At 37.2% G+C, this 21,567-nt stretch overlaps 1 protein-coding gene across 1 annotated transcript in view; it reads left to right on the top strand.

The window, feature by feature from the left end:
• The window catches only part of LOC140238099 (V-type proton ATPase 116 kDa subunit a 1-like), a 71,326-nt gene that overhangs the window by 8,190 nt on the left and 41,569 nt on the right, over nt 1-21,567 (top strand). The window contains exons 3-7 of the mRNA XM_072318028.1: nt 4,758-4,855; nt 15,878-16,012; nt 17,190-17,275; nt 19,396-19,522; nt 20,081-20,163. Coding sequence (XP_072174129.1) covers nt 4,758-4,855; nt 15,878-16,012; nt 17,190-17,275; nt 19,396-19,522; nt 20,081-20,163 — 529 coding nt within the window. The remainder of the gene's footprint in view (nt 1-4,757; nt 4,856-15,877; nt 16,013-17,189; nt 17,276-19,395; nt 19,523-20,080; nt 20,164-21,567) is intronic.

Raw genomic sequence — 21,567 nt, 5'->3', positions numbered from 1 at the left:
AACATTTAAGTGCACATGCTCAAGGTCAAAGGTCAAAAGGTCATGGTCAAATGCTCAAAATTTCACTATTTCCCCCATATCTATGTAATGCCTGGAGGTATTTTCCATGAGACTTAGTGTATACTTGTACTACCCACTAAAGATTCTCTAGAGAGAGTTTCGGGCTATGAGGTCAAAGGTCAGAAGTCAAAGGTCAAGTGAATACTGTATACGTTATATATTTCGCGTGGGTTTTATTTTTGCGAATTTCGCGAGTCGGGAGCTATTCGCGAAATCAACAACACGCGAAAATATTACCTTCCAAAATGAATCCCTTGCCTTGATGATACGAACATTTCAGTACTAGTATACCATGTCACGGCTTACCGAACAGACCATACTGGCTAGGCTTGTTTACGTACTTATTCGTATATAGCACGTCCACGTCTAACTACTGAGTACTAGTATACTAGTACACAGCCCAGTCGCTGTAAGTAGCATTCGCACAGTATTCTAGCACAGTAGACGGCACAATACTATTTCTGTGAGAAATTCCACTTTCTTTTGTTTTGTTTTGTTTTTTTTTTATGCCTCCGCCACGAAGTGGTACCGGAGGCATTATGTTTTCGGGTTGTCCGTCCGTCCGTCCGTCCGTCCTTCCGTCCGTCCGTAATGAATTTTGTGGACAAGGTAACTATCAAAACCTGTTGAGGTATCCTAATGAAACTTGGCATGTATGTGTATTAGGGGGTGAAATTGTGCCTATCAACTTTTGGGTGCACATGCTCAAGGTCAAAGGTCAAAAGGTCAAGGTCAAATACATAAAATTTCACTTTTTCCACCATATCTATTGAATGCCTGAAGATATTTTCTTGAAACTTAGTGTATACATGTATTACCCAATTAAGATTATCTGGTGAAAGTTTGCGTCATGAGGTCAAAGGCCAAAGGTTAAAAGGTCAGGGTCAAATACATGAAATTTCACTATTTTCGCCATATCTATTGAATGCCTGAAGATATTTTCTTGAAACTTAGTGTATACATGTATTACCCAATTAAGATTCTCTGGTGAAAGTTTGGGTCATGAGGTCAAAGGTCAAAGGTCAAAAGGTCAAGTAAAAATATCAAAACTTCTTTTTTTTCTCCGTGCCTTGGAAAATTGTTCCAAGGTATCTTCATGGAACATACTGACTGGAAGTGATTATCTAGAGAATGTAGGGTTCATGGGGTCAAAGGTCAGGGGTCAAAGGTCAAGTGCAACACTTCAAAATTTTACTATTTCCCTCATATTTATGCAATGCCAGCAGGGTTATTATTTTTTTACACTTGGTGTATGCATGTGTAACCTAATAGAAATTCTCTGGAAAGTTTTTTTTTCTTCTTTTTTTGCCTCAAAGGTCAAAAGGTCAAAGATCAAGTGAAAGTGCTGAACTAACTTTTTCCTCCATATCTCGAAGTGGCTCAAGTTATCTTGAAACTTATTACATATTATGCATGTTCTACCTGAAAGTGATTATCTTATGAATTATAGGGTCAAGGGCCAGATGAAAATGGTAACAATTTACTATTCAGTTCAGAAATTGCACTTTTTCTCCACACCTGTACCTTGAAAATTACTCAATGCCTAAATGTATGAATGGGTCAAAGTCAAGTTAAAGTCCTTAAATCCCTAGATACATGCTCTCCTATTCATCCAATTAAACCTAGGTCAAGGAAGGTGAACATTCAAGACATTTGTGACAAACTTGTCATTTCAATATTTTGCCAATTTTGTGAAAATGTCATCACACATTGTCCACATGTACTATCTAGACCTATTGGGAAAATCATGCATTATTGCGGAGGCATACCAGTCGCCAAAGCGACATTTCTAGTTTCATTATGCCACAATGTTACAAATGCGCGGCGTGTCACCCTTGATTACATGTACTACTGCTACACTGTAGCTCTTGCGTTTGCATGCCGCTAGGTTTTTACAAGTACTGTATGTCAACTTTAGGGGCCGGGGCTTCGTATGCTCCAGCTGGTTGCTGCTGAATAATTCACTCGTACCCTCGTACCACTCGACATAAATCTAGCGCAATGGACTTAACCACTTCAAAAATGTTGAATTCTAACTTACTAGTTCGCAGAGTTTGGTAAGTTTTTTTCATGCAGTGTATAACTAGTATCATTCTTATTTGCTAGTAAGTTGAAAATTCACACTTTCTTTGCCACTTCATATTTTCTCTGGTTTCTCTGAAAATGTGTGACAGCGGCAATTTGCGAAAATTTATGTACGCGAAAATTATAGCGTATACAGTATGTTAAAATATCACTTTTTTCTCCGTATCTCAAAAGTGGTTCAAGGTACAGCCCTGTACTATCTTCATGGAACTTGGTACATATGCATGTACTGATTAGCAGTGATTATCTTGGGAATTTTGAGGTCATGGGATCAAAGATCAAGGGTCAAAGTTCAAGGTCAACTCTTCAAAATTTCACTATTTCCCTCATACCCATGCAATGCCTGCAAGATTTTTCTTGAAACTTAGTGTTTGTACACATATTACCCAATAGAGATTTGCTGGGAAAGTTTTTTGCCAAAAGGTCAAAGGTCAATTGAGCATGCTAAATTTCAGTTCTTCCTCTATACATGTGTATCTCCAAAGTCGCTCAAGGTATCATTATGAAGCTTTGTCATATATTTATGCATGTACTGCCTGACAGTGATTCTCATGGGAATTTTAGGGTTACAGGGTCAAAAGTCAAGGGTCAAATATCAATGTTAAAATGCTAAAGTTTACTATGTAATACTGAAATTACACTTTTCTCCATACCTTGGAAATTACTCAATTCATAAAGGATCAAAAGTCAAGTAAAATTCCTTAAATCTCCAAATACCTGCTCTTTTTAATATACAATAGCCATTCATCCAATTAAACTTGGTTTAAGGAAAGTGAACAATCAACACATTTGTGAAAAACATGTCATTTTAGTATTTTCCCAATTATGTGAAACTGTTTTCATGCATTGTCAAGACATACTATAGACCTATTGGGAGAACCATGCATTATGGCAGAGGCATACCAGTCGCCATAGCGACATTTCTAGTCTCTTCTAGAATATAATTGTCAAGGTTATTTTTCTCCATTTTTGATATGATTATTCTTCTCCTAGATATCAATAATCACCACAATAAAGTTCAATATGATCAAAGGCCATTAAACACTATTTTTCAGGTCGTAAAAGTCTCTGAATGTCACATACGTAACACGCACGTTATCTTGGACTTGCCCTAAAGCAACTACCTTACAAATATGACTATGTATTTCAAACCAGCATAGTTTCATGTCATATAATGCTGCATTTTCAAAAAACAAAGATTGTTTCTGTTTATATGAGGACTACAGTTTTCCCCAATGCTTTGGTCTACAGATCACAAGATTCCTTACACTTATCTCTGAGCCAAAATTTATTTTTGGCAGTTTTTGCCTCAGTGTGTGACAATGACACATCACAGCAATTCTCCAATTTCCCTCAAATTTCCTCATAATGTAAGTTACATGTGATGTTGGCAATTCCCTCCCCCCCTTTATTTTAAATTCAGCAACACTACATTAGGATACTAAGTAATGTCAGAAATGAATAGGAATGTGAAAAAGAAAATAGTAAAGAAAATAGTTCCTTTTCACATATTTTTCTAAGAGTACTCACAAGTTAAGTCATTCTACAATATTCAGTTTTGGGATGTCTTGTATTGTATTCCTGTCCCTAGACTTCATAATGTACTGAGATTCTAAACTAATCTGATTATAACAGGGCTATTTTAATGCTTACAAATACATTTCTTGTATTGACCAAGAAAATAAGTTGAGTGTCAATATGTGTACAATAAGCTGTTATTGCAAGCTTCAGCATATTTTCATGAGTCCTCATACAATGGATCCATTGAACCTACCTACTTTAAGGTACGGTGATCAAAACTCTGCAGCATTTGTCTAAAAGAGGAAGTACTGTGAGTACTGTGCTGGGTTTTGATTCTCGGCATTCTTCCCCTTCACTTGGTTTCCAGTGCACATTCCCATCTTAACTCCTTGACAAATTTACGCAATTGATTTGTGACTTGATGTCAGTTTCAGTTGAGATGGTGAAATGTTGTCAATTCCGATTGTTCTCATATATCATACTCGTGCGAAAGCACAAGAGGAAAGGAAATGTTGTGGTAAAACTTGGTAAATGATGCAGCAAAGAAAAAAAAAAGCTAGGAGGAGGAAAATCTTGTTAGTTGGACATGACTTTCAATTCTGACCACTGAAAATAGCTTTTTTTTTTTGATTTGTGCAATTTTGTAGTAGCAGTTATTTCAAATGATTCAAGACAGAGCTGTAAATATGCTGAACAATTAATACTATAAAAGTGTAAATATTCGCGGTGTTGAAATTTTTGTTCATTTTGCACTTAACCAGAAGCTAGTGCGAAAATAAAAGCATGTGAATATTTTTGCTTGCCACCAGTAGTTGATGTCTTGTTTCTGTGGAATTAAAAACACACTAAAATTTTCTTATCCGGCCAAGTGCGAAAATATTCACTTTTACAGTAGATATAGATGTTTTAGCTTCAGGCTAGAAAACAATGGGTGGCATACCGACTCATGTCACCAATTGCCTTCTTTTGGGAAATGAAAATCACAAGTGTGTATCCCTACAAGGTTATGTTTGATATCATCAGAAGATCAAACAGGAGTTTAAACTTCATTTATTACTATAAAATGCTTTGATTCCTCTTTTTTGTTGCAGGGTATGTGGAGAAAGAGGTCAAACTCGCCGGCATCAAGATTCAGGAAAATCTCTCATTCATACCCGCCCCAGTGCCTAAAGCCATGATCGATTTAGAGGTAAGTGTATCAACACATGCTAGATGACAACTTGCCAGCAGTACTGTAAAAGTGGTTTCTTTCGCGTACAGATACTTTCGCGGTTTCCATTGGTGCCGACTTTTTTGCGTGTGTTTAAATTCGCGGTTGGCAAAATCTGTGTGTGTGCTGACCATCAATACCATCAATACCTGCAATGCGCGGAATTTTTGTGTGTGGGCAACAGCGTTGTAACAAGCGGCGAGTTCAAAACATTTACGCATGATGTTAAATTCGCGGTTCAACCTCAAAACGCGAAAAGTGCGAAAATAAAACCACCGCGAAAGAAACCACTTTTACAGTATACAGCTGAATAAGAGGCAAACCTTGTCCAGGTTCTCCAGATTGCATTCTATAGCAGTGTCATTCGACTGCTTCAAAGAATGTAGATTTCATCCCAGGAAATTTATGGGACTCCAATGTTATGAAAGCAGCAATCAAGCAATATGTAAACGATGAATATTATTTGGAAAGATGGAAAGCAGTAGATGACAGGTTCGAGTTCCACTGGTTCCTTTTTTCCGATATGTTTGTTAATTTACAAATCAGCAGATGCGATCTTAACAAATTTAATTTGTAGAGGGTTTTGATTGAGATTCTTGAAAAGGCTTAAGAAAGAAACTGATACAACCTTTGCTCTCCCTTGATGCTAGCGTTATGAAAAGGATGGTGATCAGAAAGTTGTGTCTATTTGAGATTCAGAATTCAGGTATGGAAAGCAATCCTTTTTACCCATCTGTGGGTGTGGGGTACTTTGCTCAACTTTGCCAGCTTTCAAAGTGAATTCATTTTTATGCAGGCAATTTGATTGCAAACTGTATGTATTTCAGTTCTGTTAAATTGCTCCTGGGGGTCTATGTAAAATCAAATTTATCAAGTAGTTTGCTATCATTTATAGAATAGACCTGTAAGAGAATGATTTGTGCCTTGAACGTCTTGCCTATGATGGATACGATTTATGTATCTGAGATTCTTTCTCAATCCCAGGGAAGACAAAGTCTGGACCATATTTCCAATTTATTGTTGTTTGATTTCCTTCAAATATACCATGGAGACATATAACAAAAAAAGTCTAGTCACTCATTGTGTTTAGTCACAGTATCCTCAGTATTTTGACTTTAAATTTTATAAAGAGGCAAAAAGATAGCATTTGGAAAAGTCATTTTGGGCTCAGCCAAGTGTACATGAGAACATGAATTTTCTTCAAGTTTTGCATAAAGCTGTACGATGGGTTTTCAAAGATATACATCTGTACCATCTACAACAACAAGGTTTTGTTGAGCCTGCTGATTGATCCATCACTTACGTTGTACGAGGTCAAAGGTCACAGAGACCAGCTGAATATTTGTAATTGTCACTCTGGATTTTATTCAAACTTGATATGGAGTTGTATGGTTGGGCACTCTACAGTTTGTAGGTTCATGTTGTTTTTGTTCATGCTACCCGTTGCATGTCAACATTTGCAGGGCTCTGCACAGCATCTTGCTTGTACTCTATTCTGAAGTTAACATTTATAGCCATATTTCATTCAAAGTTGCCATGGATGTGTATCGTGTGGAAAGTAAGCCACCTGCTAGCAGGGGCGGATCCAGGAATTGTGTAAAGGGGGGGGGGGGGCGCAACTGATATTTCTGGTGCCACTTCCGGGTTTCATTTTATTTCTTCTGTTTTTAATGAAAAATAAAGGGGGGGGGGGAATGTGCGCCCGTTGCACCCCCCTCTGGATCCACCACTGAGTATGCTGTTCTTTATTGACACCATCCACACTATTCAGTGTTTAAATATCTGAGATGAATAATGCCTCCCTGATGATTCATATCTCAGTTTCATGTTATACATCTGAACGAGACAGCAGGTTAATCTTAAGTAGGTACATACAGACATTTGTGTTCCATGAAAGCATAAATTAAAAATCTTAGCAATGATGTGACTCCTACTCTCATGATTCACATCAATTGTCTTCTACAATTTGTATATTTGTGTACCGGTAATTAAAATTGGAAAGAAATACATTGTAAGGGTGAAGATGCTCCATTGGAAGGACCTTCTCTTTTTGAATAGGCACTGTGCCACTCTTCCTTTAATACCAGGATATCTCAGTATGGATGCATTTTGGTGTGCATTTGATATAATTATAACAATTTCCCATTGGTTCACTGTGTGATATTTGCTGGTATCTCAAAGTGACTGAGTCATAATATGTGCATTTACTTCATACAGTTTTAAAGTACATGTTAATGATTCATAGAACATTAAAGTACATGTATTTCCCATGCCATCTTAGAATCAGTGACACTGTTTCTTTTGGGTGTGGGAAAATAACCTTTTTTTTTGTGTGTGTGTTTGTAATACTTGAACATGATTGATTTGTCAAAATCTCGTTGACACTAAAAGTGTGCAACAGATTATCACCAACAGTAATGAAGGTGTTTTGGAGATCTACGTTAGGCATGTCTTCATCAGCCCGAAGTTCAAACTAGCGGGATATTTTGCGGTCTGGAAAAATAGCCCGATACAGCGAATGTGCGTCTCCATCAGCTCGAACAGCCCGCTTGGGAAATTAGCCCCAAAATTGACACATGTATGCACACTTTGCATTATCACTCTGCTTAGCTTGTGGTTCGAAAGTGGATTTCCCCGCGCAAAATCTCCTATATCACCATATGTTTGATGTACTACAACCAGGGAGGTGAGCAGTACAGCATATTCTCTCCAAAGGGATATCAATAACGCTACTCTTTCCTCTGTCCAGTGAGACATCTTACATGAAATTAACGATTTGCAATGTTTAAACAAGTCCAAAATACACACAATCTGCAAGAATCTTCAGCTTAGGTAGAGTGGACCAGAAGAAGAAGTACAAACAACAACCATTATGCACGGCAATGAGTTTTAACAGGGAGGTGAGCAAGAGGAATCACCTTCCTGGTTTTAAAGATGTGAACAACAGTAGTAGTAGAGCAGATAAGCCGAAGAATTGTGCAAAATTTGACTAAAGCATGAAACTTTCACCATTGTTAGTACATGCTATAAGATTAATTTTAAGATCGGGAGGTAAGTCTGAATTGACCTCTGATGACCTCTAGAGGTCAATGACCTCAAAATCTAAGAAAATTGATATTTTGCGTCATTGGTTAATGATAAACACAGTAATGATGTACTAAAACTTAATATTTGTCACAGTGAAATTGTCTTTATGTTCCACAGAGCCCTGACAGGTTTCTACCTTTGACCTCTGATGACCTCCAGAGGTCAATGACCACAAAATGTCAGAAAATTGATATTTTGCATCATTGGTTAATGATTAAACACAGTAATGATGTACTAAAACTTAATTTTTGTCACAGTGAAATTGTCTTTATATTCCACAGAGCCCTGACAGGTTTCTATCTTTGACCTCTGATGACCTTCAGAGGTCAATGACCTCAAAATGTCAGAAAATTGATATTTTAATGCGTCACTCATAACTGAAACACGATAATTATGTACTAAAAACTAATTTTTGTAAGAGGAATTGCCTCAATGTTCCACTGAGCCTTTCGAGTCAGATTTCTACCTTTGACCTCTGATGACCTCAGATGACCTATGATGAGGCCAATGACCTCAAAATGTCAGAACATTGATATTTGGTGCAATTGGTTGATGACAAACATGATTTAGATGTTATATTCATTTGTATTACAATTGAATTGTTTTCCTATTCCACAGAGCAAGAGAAATTACTCACGTGTCTCTACCTTTGACCTCTGAGGAAGGTGACAGGTCAATGACCTCAAAATATCAGAATATTGATATTCTATGTATAGTCAATGGTCAACTTTGTAATACCCGATGTACAATCATTTATGCTATAATAGAAGAATCTTGTCATTCCATGGAACATTGGTCATTAGCCTGTGCATTATATCCAACTTTGACCTCTCAGGACAATGAGAGGTCACTTAGGTCACATGTGTAGGCTTACCTGTATTGATGTTTGGCTTCATTGGTGTAATCGTAAATGCTTAATCATGTACAAATCACGCACTGATGTTTTGATCAAAGTATGTATGCATATTCCACAGAGCATTGGTTTATAGTAACAGGTCTCTGAAATGTGAGAGGTCAATTACTTCAGAAATAAGCTTAAGTTTCTTGAGTGATGGCAGTGACCTAAAATACAACTGTTATGTTTGGGTTATTTATGTAGACTAGCAAATATAGGAAAATATGGCCATTATCTCGACACTCGAGGAAAACAAGGCCCACGAGACTGATATACAGAGTGTTTAATCTATTCAGTGTAAGTCTCATAGACCTTTTCCCCCATTTGTCGGACTCATTATGGGACTGGTTTGCCAAAGTGTCAAGCTCATGGGCAATATTTGCATAGTTTCCAGCTGGTGGGCCTGTATTGGCCAGTGTAAAGCTGGTGGGTTGTTACAGTATGACTGCGATGAATGACTCATGGTCCTGGAGTATACAGTCCACAGCTGCGACATCATGGACCATCTTGAAAACTTCGACATACTGTGAGGCCCAACATGCATTCCACATGAAGCAATCCTGTGTATTGCAACTAGCTATTGCCATCCGAGACCTACCCAGGGAATAGATAAGCATTCATGGCAAACCATGGAGAAAGCGGATTGTGCAAAATATTTTGGAGTTCCAATAGGAGGCTCAGCTGGAATCAAATCGCCACAGCAGCTTAAAAAGGTTATACTTCAACCAAAGACTCTCTCCAGACGAAGATACGAGTATCATAAAGTTCAGGTGTTTTGCTACTCCATGCCGCTCAGGACTGTCCTGGAATATGCATGCATCATCTGGGATCCATTCACCCAGGTGAAACATCATGAAGTTTGGAATGATCCAGAGAAGATATGCACTCTTTAGCTGCAATGACCATCATATGCAAAACAAGCAGTGTTACAGCCACACTTGAAAAACAAAACAAAGCAAAACAAAACAAAACTACAATGGCAATCCCTGTAAGAAAGTACAGCTGAGGCAAATTCAGCGATGATGTTCTGCATCAAGAACTCCACAATATTCACTCCGCAGGAAGTTGTGGCTCTATTGCTGCATTCTTCAAAAAGGGCAAATGACCAAAAATGTCAGGCATCATTTGCAAGAACACAAAGTAGGCCTACTCCCAAAAAAGGTGGCGGCTACTCTCGGCCACTGTCTCTTGTATCTCTTTGAAACACTTCAGGAGAGAGATACTCAATATTCAGCTCTGTTATTAAAGATACATATGTCTCTCTTTTTGTTTTTGCATTTGTTTGTTGTTTTTTGCTTCATATAGCTCTTTGGATACCTTCTTTAACCAATTAAGAAAAGGCTCCATGGCAGAATATTACAAGATTACACAGTATAATGAAGAAGAAGAAGAAGAAGAAGAAGATGTCTCTCTTTTTGTTTTTGCATTTGTTTGTTGTTTTTTGCTTCATATAGCTCTTTGGATACCTTCTTTAACCAATTAAGAAAAGGCTCCATGGCAGAATATTACAAGATTACACAGTATAATGAAGAAGAAGAAGAAGAAGAAGAAGAAGAAGAAGAAGAAGAAGAAGAAGAAGAAGAAGAAGAAGAAGGAGAGTAGGAAACGAGATCTGCTGTCAATGATGCAGAGCCAATACCAATCAGTTCCATGGCAGATCTTAGTCGGCACTGCAAAGGTTTGGATGTCTCTCTCTGTTGACAAAGGATATTCTAAAGCTCCAAGTAAGTCCATGGGGTGGTTTACATTGTCTGTTCATAGAGGGTTGGGTTGGGTATATGAGGATATGATGCTTTGTTATAACAATTAGGTCTGAGATATCTATTTTTTATGTTTGTTTTGACCATCCCGCATGGATCTCCAACGAAAAGGAATGATAATGTGTTAGACCCAGCCGCCACCGTGTTTTTTCAATAGATTTTGATATTACAGTGTAGTTGAGAAAAAAGTAACCGCTCATTGTCCTAGATGGAAGTCAAAATTGAACTGTGTGTGGAATACTCTGCATACAATTTTGGACACACACACACACCCACACACACACACACACACACAAAATGCATTTTTTTAAATATAATTATTATTTCATAAGCAGCTGGCCATTACAAACCAATGAGACCAGACATCAATATTCTTACATTTTGATGCATATCTTTCAATATCCTCCAGGGGTCAGAGGATCATCGCTAATGTTCATGTGAAATGAGTACACGCCTTTTGAATTGCTCACTTTTATTGCTATAGAAATACATAATATGTGCATCATGTCAATCATTAAATATTGTATCAGTTTCATTTTCATTTTCAGTCTTGGATTATTTTTTCTATGTACAAATAAAATCGTGGCAAAGTAAACAACTTTCACATCAAAATATAAACGAGAATACTAAAAAAGAAATAGATGTAATAACGTGCAAGGCAAATACCAGGCCTACATCATCTTAAGGTATACAGGTGAAGGAAATCACCTTATTGATAAACAATTAACTTGACTGGGATAGCGACCACTGAACAATATCGTTTCTTAAAACTCTCTCTTCTTTTCAACAAGTGGAATAAAACACATGCACATACTGGGGCATCAGTTTGGAGGAGGGGTGGGGTGGTGGCAGGGATAGTTGACCCCCACCCCATTAAATTCTGAGATGTGAACTATGTTTTGTTGTTGTTAGTTTTTGTTGTTTGTTGTTTTTTGCTTTTTAGACAGAAAACTGCCCAAGTTTTTCACTTTAAGTGTGCATCGGATTGTTAAAATTTAATTCTGAAATGCAAAATCTCCCTTCTGTGAGAGGGGATATCTCCTTTCGATAGACTCCTTCCCCCTGCTTGGTTCCTTCCACAGATATAACATACTTTGGGGAATGATAATTTCCCTTATTCTATGAAAAATGTTTTTAAGAGATATTTTTATTTGAATTCCAAAGATGAAAAGGCTTTCCTATATACATTATGCACGATTGTTCATTTTGGAGGGCAAGAGGCATTTGCCCCGCCTCCCGAGAAAATATGGGAGGGGGAATGGTGGGGACATAAAACTTTGCCTCCAAGTATTTCCTGAGATTGAGATTTTTTTTTCTTCACTTTTTTGACAGAAAATGAATTGTCACTGAACATTTCAGCTATAGTATGCACCAGATTAAAAGGCAGAATCTCCTTTGCATACCCCCTCCCCCACACTATCTTTCGTTATGTCCCCTTCCATATACGCTCAGTGCTTTTGTCCCATTTTTTGTTCTATATCATCACAAAGTATGTACTAGATCTTTAATTTCAGTTCCGACATATTAAAGAAAATCCCTCTTGTTGGAGGGGGTAGTGTATCTTTCAATTAACAATCCCTCCTCGGTTTCTACCCTTAGATTTGGTACACTCCTTTTACTGATAATTTCCCAAATATTCCATCATAAATGTGTATACTAGATTTTTTTTTTACATTTCTATTCTTACTGCAAAGGCTCCCTCGCATGGGAAGGATTGGGGGACAGCCCCTTTCATACCCTCCTCTCGCTGTATCAACCTCTCCTCCATGCATTGATTATGGCTACACATTTGGGTATGGACTTTTTTTTTTCAAAATGGTAGTTCAACCAAGAGTGGCACGAGATCATTGAATCCATGCAAACAAAAGAATGCAAAAGCTCCATAATGTGGGAGGGGGATACTTCCACCCACATCCTTCTGTCGATTGGTCTTCCTCCATAGATGGCTGACTTACTACACCTTTTTGATACAATTTCGAGGTATTCCTTCAAAAGTGCCTGTGTGCCAGGTCGCTGAATCTCATTTCTCAAAATAAAAGAGCTCTGTCGAATGGGAGTGGAATACCCTACCCTCGCCAACGCTGCGCTTGCTGGGTTCCCATCCATATAGACTTGGTACACCTTGGTGATCCATAATTTTCCAAATATTCCCCAAAACGTATGCATCAGATTCTTAAAAAAAAAAAAAAAAAAAAAAACTTCGTCTTTGGGAGGAGGGTAGGTGAGATGCGCCCACACCCCATCAACTTCCGTATAAGTGATGACGCACACATTAAACAAGAGCTACACTGAATCACTGATTTCAGGTCTAAACCTGCAAAAATCCAATCCCCCACCCACATCCTCCCCCTCCGCTTCATTCCTTTGCACCATGAACTTATGCTTTTAAATATTTTCCAATTCCCCCCCCCCACGTGAAAACAGATCGACACCCCTTGCTCTGTGCACATACCCGACTTAGATGATTACCTGAAAAGTTCTGCGGAATGAGTAGCCACTTTTTTGGTAACAGAAATGCATGGTTTGTAAGCCCTACATTATAAACAATTATTAACTATTAACTATCGCAATATCAATATTAACATCCTCACATTTCATTCGAGGTATTTGACCTTGTGTGATTTTCATAGGTGAACAGTAATGGCTCGTTAATAAACAGGGCCTACGAGTGCTCTCTAAAACATCATCATGTTTACCATTGATGATGCCAAACTATTCTGATACTTTGAGGTCATTGACCTCTCGAGATCATCAGAGGTCAAAGGCAGAAACTAGTCTGTGTGCCTTGGAATATGAAGACGATGTCATTGTACACAGATATGCTTGTTTTGTACATCTTTACCATGTTTGACCTTTCACCAATGATGTCATGCTTCAATATTCTGATATTCTGAGGTCATTGACCTCTCAAGGTCATCAGAGGTCAAAGGTAGAAACCTGTCTGCTCTTTAGAATATGAAGACAATTTCATTGTAAGACAGATATGCTTGTTTTGTACATCTTAACAATGGTTACCATTAACCAATGACATCACAGATCAATATAATATTTTGAGGTCATTGACCTCCAAAGGTCATCAGAGGTCAAAGGTTAAAACCTGTCAATGCTCTGTGGAATCAGAAAATGGTTTCCCTGAAGTATAGATGCCTGTTTAGTGAATCATAACCACATATATCATTCACAAATGTCTAAAAACATCGATATTTTGATATTTAAAGTTCATTGACCTCTGGAGGTCATCAGAGGTCAAAGGTAAAAACCTGTCAGTGCTCTGTTGAATCTGGAAATGATTTCTCTGTGGTATAAATGCATGTTTAGTGCAACATAACCACATATATCATTTGCAAATGTCTAAAAACATCGATTTTCTGATATCTTAAGTACATTGACCTCTGGAGGTCATCAGAGGTCAAATCAGACTTACCTCCCGATCTTAAAATAAATCTTATGGTATGTACTAACACTGGTGAAAGTTTCATGCTTTAGTCAAATTTTGCACAATTCATGTGATTTTGAGGGCTTATCTGCTCTACTATAGGCCTAGTACACAGGTGATCCTTGAATACACTGTGTGTGTACACTGTATGTACCGTGCACAGTCACTAGCTTGTACATGCGCTTTCCATAGCCAGCTGGCTAACCAGAAGCTTGGAGGGATCGAGAAAATTTCAGGCTGATGGAGACGTATCCAAGATAGCGCGCTATTTCACGAATTAGCGCGCTAGTTCACGAACTAGACCAAGATTTCGGGGGAAATTTTCCCGATCAAATAGCGCACTATTTGCGTCTTCACTACACAAATAGCTCGCTATTTTGACATCGGGCTAGTTTGGTAACCACAAGATAGTGTGCTATTTTGAAACTTCGGGCTGATGAAGACACACCTACTGAAAGGGTTGCTGGTTCACTCTGTTCTAAGTGCCATAAAAATGTGTGATTGCTAGATCACATGATACATTGTCATTCTGATTACAGTAACCTTGAGTACCAGGCACAGTATAAAAAAAAAAAAAAAAAAAAAAAATCACTGGAGTCACTCTGTTGCATTTTCCTCCCATTAGTGTAAAGGCCATGTGAGTGGGATGTTTTATCATCGCAGTATAAGGACATTAGTTTACTCAAGGCTTCCTTTGTTCTTGATCACAGCGTGCAAAGTCCAAGTGCTGTCAGAGGAAGCTATTGGACATAAATAGTGAAAGATATGGTATATTGCCCATACTATTAACCCATTGAGGACGAGTCCTGAGTATACTCAGGCAGGTGTCTACATGGGAAATGTGTGTTGTAGTAAAATCTAACCATTCTCAAAAGGTTAATATACCACCCTGTGTCATAGAATTTGTACAGGAAATAAATGGGTCATTAACAATTTATACAAATTGATGGAAAATTATATTATTTATACTTTAAAAAGAGAGCACCTATAAAAAAGTACAAGTTTGTACATGTGTTTAACTACCTGGCCCCATTGTAGTAGTGCTGTGTGATTTAATGTTCTATAAGGTTAGGCAAGATATTTTTGCATGAAAAGAGAGTTGAAATGATCTGTACTTTTCATCGGAGTCATTTAAAATGATTTTTATATGGGGATAATTTCTGTAAAATGTAATTTGTACTATTTTCCACATACATGCACTATAATACAGCTACAAATTTTGCTGCTGTGAGCATTGGTGGAAGTACATACACAATGTAGTATTATTAGTGATAATATTGTATGTGAAATGTAGTAGGAGTAAAGTAATGGTACTGGTAGTAGTGGTAGCACATATAGTACTTACATAGAAAGTGTTGTTGTAGAAGTGACAAACTACTTTAAATTTCATTCCAGAAAATAACAACAGACAAGAGGAATCACTCTTATGAGAGATTTTGGACCATGAGCATTGTTTTTGGTGATATACATATCATTGTAATACAAAGTTTGCAACTAATTTTACAATTAGGTTTTTTCTTTGGACCTAGCATCTGCACTGAGCTTAAGAATTGAAGAATTTTATTGAAAAATATGTTATGCATTCATATTTTTAAAACATTTCAGATAGTTCCATGATTAGATAGGCCAAACTAAAACCTTTCCAATGCTAACCTGCCTGTTGCATTTCATAAGGAATATTCTTGAAAATCACTGATGAAAACTCCTGTATTTTCTCACCACATTCTTTGTTTGTAACAGGTTTTGTCACAAATATCGCAAATTGACAAAAATGTAGTTAAGTGATTTTGTGATAAATTCTTCGACTGTTCCCTGTCTGACAGGCTACGTTTGAGAAGACTGAAAATGAGCTGCGAGAGGTGAATCAGAATAATGAGGTCTTGCAGCGGAATTACCTGGAGCTGATGGAACATCAGAGAGTCTTGGCCAATGCTGAGGAGTTCTTTGCCAATGTCAGTGTGAGTACAACTTCACTAACATTCTGTAAAAGTGGATATTTTCACACAACTAATTTTCGCATGTGGCCCAGTAATGCTTTTAATTTCCACTTTACTAAATTCCTCCTGGTTCTAGTCTTTGTTGTTAAACTCAACCAGTCATGGTTTCTCTATTACAAACAGTTGGCCACCCCTCCTTTTTTAAAACGATTTTTTTTTTTGGGTGATGGTGATGATATTAATCATGATGATAGTAATAATAATAGTAGTAGTAGTAGTAGTAGTAGTAGTAGTAGTAGTAGTAGTAGTAGTAATAATAATAATGATAATAATGATAATATAATAATAATAATAATAATATTGTTGTTGGTGGTGATGATGATGATGATAATGATAATGAAAATGATAATGATAATAATGGTAATTGATATGTGATGAGTTAGAGAGAATATCTTGAATTGTAACTGTTGTCTTTATCTTATCATTTATTTTTTCATGTCTACAATTTGCATATTAAACTACTTATTTAATTCAAACATCAGGACAACTTAAATCTGTCTATGTAAATATTATCACTTCAGTGTGAAAGAAAAAACAAGATTCAGGTTTGAGTTTCTTCAGTTTGTCTTCCTCTACAAATGAAAATTTGTTAAGATCGCAACTGCTGATCTGTAAATTAACAAACATGTCAGAAAAAAGGAACCAGTGGGACTGGTTCCTTTTTTCCGACATGTTTGTTAATTTACAGATCAGCAGTTGCGATCTTAACAAATTTTCATTTGTAGAGGAAGACAAACTGAAGAAACTCAAACCTGAGCCTTCACCCCTCTGAATAACATCTTTCTTTCAAAAAACAAGATTGTCAAAAGCACTATTATCTTCCTCAGGATCGTGGGTCTGGTTCCTTGAAGAACTCACAAAAATCTCAATTTAAGTTTATTGTAATTACAATGGCAACAACACAAATACACGTGGATTATTTGTTGATTGATATTTGCAGCTCTGTAGGTTTTTTTTTTTTTTTTTTCACACATTATTCAAGGAACCATGTACAGGAATTGAGGTAACTTTTTTTTTTCTTAATTCTTTGGGATCATGATATTTTAAATGGTTGTTGATCTTACAGCCTTATGAGGCTTTCTCAGATGGTGTGTGATGGAGAGTGATGTGGATCTTGTTTTTGTTCTATGCCATTTAGATTCATGAAGATGGAAGTCACTATCCTATCCTCATGGATGAAGAGGGTCGAGGGTCCCTCAACAGGCGTGCCAGTGTCACCTTAGAGTAAGTCAAGGGAGATAAACAAAAATACTTCCAAAAAAATGAACAAACAAACAACAACCTGTGTCACCTTGAGTACATACAGAAATCATGGATGATTAGAAATAATACCCTGATTAGTTTTCAGAAAGCATCAGTATCACCTTAGAATATGTTGGGGGGGGGGGGGAGGGATGAAAACCTCAGTTAGATTTGTAAGAAGCTATTGCTGTCTCTTTGAAGTATTAGAGGTATTAACAAATAAAAACATGTAAATTTTTCCATGGAGTAAGTCATGAAGAATATAAAAACCCCACTGTTTAGTTTTCTTTTTATAGATTTGAATATTTAGTATATAAATTGTGGATCTACACTGTATGAGTGTAAACACACTATAGAAAAAGATGAGGGAGGGGAGGTGTTATGCCGTATGGCCCCCCAAAAGATTACAACGGTACCCTCCGCAACGATAACTTTAAAAATAGTGAAGCAATCCAAATACAATTTCAGGGTATGAAACTATCATTGCCCACATCTTACAGAAAACCCCATCTGATTTGCTTCAATGGTCAAAAAGAAATAAGGAATTTTGTAGAGCATGTCAAGAATCTCTTTCCTCCAAGTTTTGTATATTGTGTTTTCACATTGATATGCAGTTCCAAGAGCATCCAAGTGCTAAACTTGGGAGAATCAGACTCATGACATGCTTTACAACAATCCACATTTCTCTGTGACCGCTTAACCAAATTGAATGGGGTTTTCTGCAAAAAAGAGCTAAGATGTTTTGCCAAGATATTTTAAGACACTGAAGTAGCATCTAGATGGTTTAATCATATTAAGTGTTATCAATGCGAAAATCTGATTGTAATTTTTGTTGGGACGTACTGTATATTTGTTTCTAATGACAAGCTGTTTGTGGCTCTCTTCCATTCATGTGGGAATGGGAGCATCAATTCATCATAGCCAGAAAATCAGTCACACCATCTCCTGTGACCACATGCATGAATTGGTGAATGATATGTTCTATATTGCATGCTTCATGATGCAAAGCTTGCACATGTTGCACAGTGTGTGTTACCTCACTGTTTTGTTTGTGATGAGGTGCAACATGAGGCACATTTTTGTGTGCATTTAATGTGTACAAAATGACGTGCCTTGTGAATCTTTGAAGCTTGTATTGGGAAAACACACATTTTTCCCTGTTATTTCAATCTTCTTGTAAACATCAAATCAAGTATGGGAAATGTTGACAGTTTTATTAGTAAGATCCTCTTGTATTAACCTGTTGAGGACGGTTTGATTTTGCTACAACACGCATTTCCCATAGATACTCGGGACTCATCCTCCATGGGTTAATAACAAAATCTTGTTATGTGTTTTCTGCAATTTGCTTGCTATGTCAAGTGTGTAGTGCCCTTGATGTGTATGAAAAGAAATGCATCCTGGGAAAATTCTCTTGCAGTAGTGAAATTTTGTGTCAGTGTTTGCTCTAATGGGGTTCACCAGTACATGCACAACTATGTAGCAACATTTATTATCAATCTGGTCATAATAATTCTTCGCTCCAAAGACTGTCTTGGTAACTGAGTTAGAAACAATTGACTGTTCAGAGCAAACTTTAAACCATTTCTCTTCCAGTACAATTTCCTGATGGTATGGTGAGTTTGGCTTCAAGAGTACCAAAATGCCTTCACAGGATGCTACAGATAATTTACTCATGAGGAGTTCAAAGGATGAATTCCGGAAGAGGAAGTGTCATGTTACAGTCACAGGCATTCAATATCCGAAACTTTAAAGGTGATCCTGTGTATAAAGACTGTCTGAAGCATGCTAGATTAGTGTGTGAAAGAGCAACATTGGCATTATTTCCTGCCATTTGCAGAAACAAAAAGTATATTACTTACAGCTAACATTATGTAAGTATGGCAGAATGTTTTCATCTTTGAATATTATTTATCATGATCTCTTCTGGAAAATAGCCAGCAACAAAATTTCTGGCAACAACATTAATGCATCCTGCACATAAACTTAATTGCTGAAAGAGATGAGTGGGGAAGTAAATTAAAGTCAGTAGAACACAGAGGCCCTTGAATTAAGTTAAGAAATTATTCAAATATTCACATCTTTGTGTCCCTTTCACACAGCTTTGTAGCAGGTGTCATTGAGAGGGAGCGAGTTCCCGCCTTCGAGCAAATGCTATGGCGTGTATCCCGTGGCAACGTCTTTCTTCGCTATGCTGAAATCCCGACGCCTTTCAGTGATCCAGCCACGGTAAGCATCATCTTGATAAGGCCTTACAATCACAATCTTGCTCCAAATGTGTTCATTTTTGTAATTATATAAATTAAGGTACAACCAATTGCCATATCTAAAATCTCTATGATTAAAGGCACAATCTACTTTCACTTCACTAGGAACAATATGTTACAGAAATGATTACATTCATTATAGAAATTGATTTATTGGGATGGTAGAAAGTGTTTAACCCTATTTACATGTTCAAGTTCAAGAAATGTTGTTCCAAATCTGGTTCAAATGGTAAAGAAGCTACACATACATGTATCTTGCTTCTGTCAAAAATTACCATGATACCTATTTTCTGAAGTAAAGTTCCAAACTTGTCTATTTCTTTCTTGCTTGTCTTTTTTCATGTACTTGTTTTGGAGTTTATTAAATGCTTGATTTCATAACTGTACATCTGCCTGTGGAATCAGTCATCAGTTGTGCTTGTGGTGCAAGCAGGTAACAATGTTTGTGAAAAATGTAAATCCATGTGTGCTCTTGTGTTGTCTCCTTTCAAATGTTCTTTCTATTCTTACATATTTGCAGGGCAATGAGATTCACAAGTTTGTGTTCATCCTGTTTTACCAAGGATCCCAGCTTGGCTATAGAGTCAAGAGAATCTGTGAAGGGTGAGTACATAGAGCCATTTATCTAGTGTGGTTAGGATAATATTCAGTCGAAACATTTTCCCACGGTTGTCAAGCTGAACAGCATTAAGTAGCTAGAGCATTGTTACTTCACCATTTTCTTAAAGACCAGTATGTGGATCAACAAGAAGAGGAAGTGGAATGATAATAAAGGAAAAATCTGCTCTATGTTCACATTGCCTATACTTATGAGAGAAAAATCACACAAATAAAACAGTGACAATATCATGATAGCAAGCAAAATTATCATCATCATAAAATCACAGAATTATGAAAATATAAACATTTGAATAGAATGTTTTCATGAAACTTATATCAGTCAAAATTACTACATGCAAATTCGATTAGGTGGTGATGTCTTGACTTAACAATTCAATTACTGGCTTGCAGATGACCCTTCAGTAGTTAAATCTTTTAAAACAATAATATTGTAATAAGGAGGAAATGCCATACTTTACATGACATCACATTGTGTTTGTAAAAATAACTTTGTAAGGACCGGTCGTACACAGTTACCAGATTATTGACAAAATTCTTTTGTGATGTGAGAGTTGTGAGGCTTTGATGTAATTTCCTCTTCTAATTTGCATAATTGCGGATATGACCGATCACATAGTGCAGTGTTAAGATTATGTGACTCTATAAGTTAAGACCTGCGTCTAGTTCCTGGTTTCATTTTTAATAGTGAAGGTGCTTTCACTTTCTTTTTTGTTGGCATGAACCTTCTTTATAGTCAGCTAGAGTGTGGAATGGAATTGACCTAAATATTCTATATGTGACCGTGCACCACAAAACGAACAAAAAGTCGCACCCCTTGATTTTAAAGATAATATAAAGTTTTGGTACCTCAAAAGTTTCCCTGAATTTCCTTGTCTTAGTTTGTGTTTCAGGTTAAAGTACCTTTCATATAACTACAATGTAACACTGTAAGACTTACTCGCCCCAAAGTGCTCTCATGTCTTAGTAATCATGCAATTAACTGCGACCAGCAGCCCCATACGCATAGCGTAATGGGGCTTCGCATTGTAGCATTCAGGATCATGACAGACTAGTATCGCGGGTAAATATCAACTTAAAATCCAAAAATTTCGTCAATCTGAAGACTTACCAGTTAAGTTGAAGTATTGAAAACAGGCTTCGGGCAACGTTTGGTTCTGCCAATAGTCCCTTTCTGTTCGAATTGATGACTGAATGTGACTGAATGTGACTCGGTCGAGAGGGCCTTGGGAGAGCTACACTGAATACTACGGCCAGCGCATGCGCACACATCACATGCGCACAAATTTCAAATCCATGAACGGATAAGATGTCTGTGTGCGCATGTGCTGGCCGTCAATTCAGTGTAGCTCTCCCAATGTCCTCTCGACCGAGTCACATTCAGTCATC

The sequence above is a fragment of the Diadema setosum genome, chromosome 14, assembly GCF_964275005.1.
Source record: "Diadema setosum chromosome 14, eeDiaSeto1, whole genome shotgun sequence".
Classification (NCBI taxonomy): domain Eukaryota; kingdom Metazoa; phylum Echinodermata; class Echinoidea; order Diadematoida; family Diadematidae; genus Diadema; species Diadema setosum.
The sequence above is the reverse complement of the archived record's forward strand: the minus strand, read 5'-3'. Positions and strand labels throughout refer to the sequence as shown.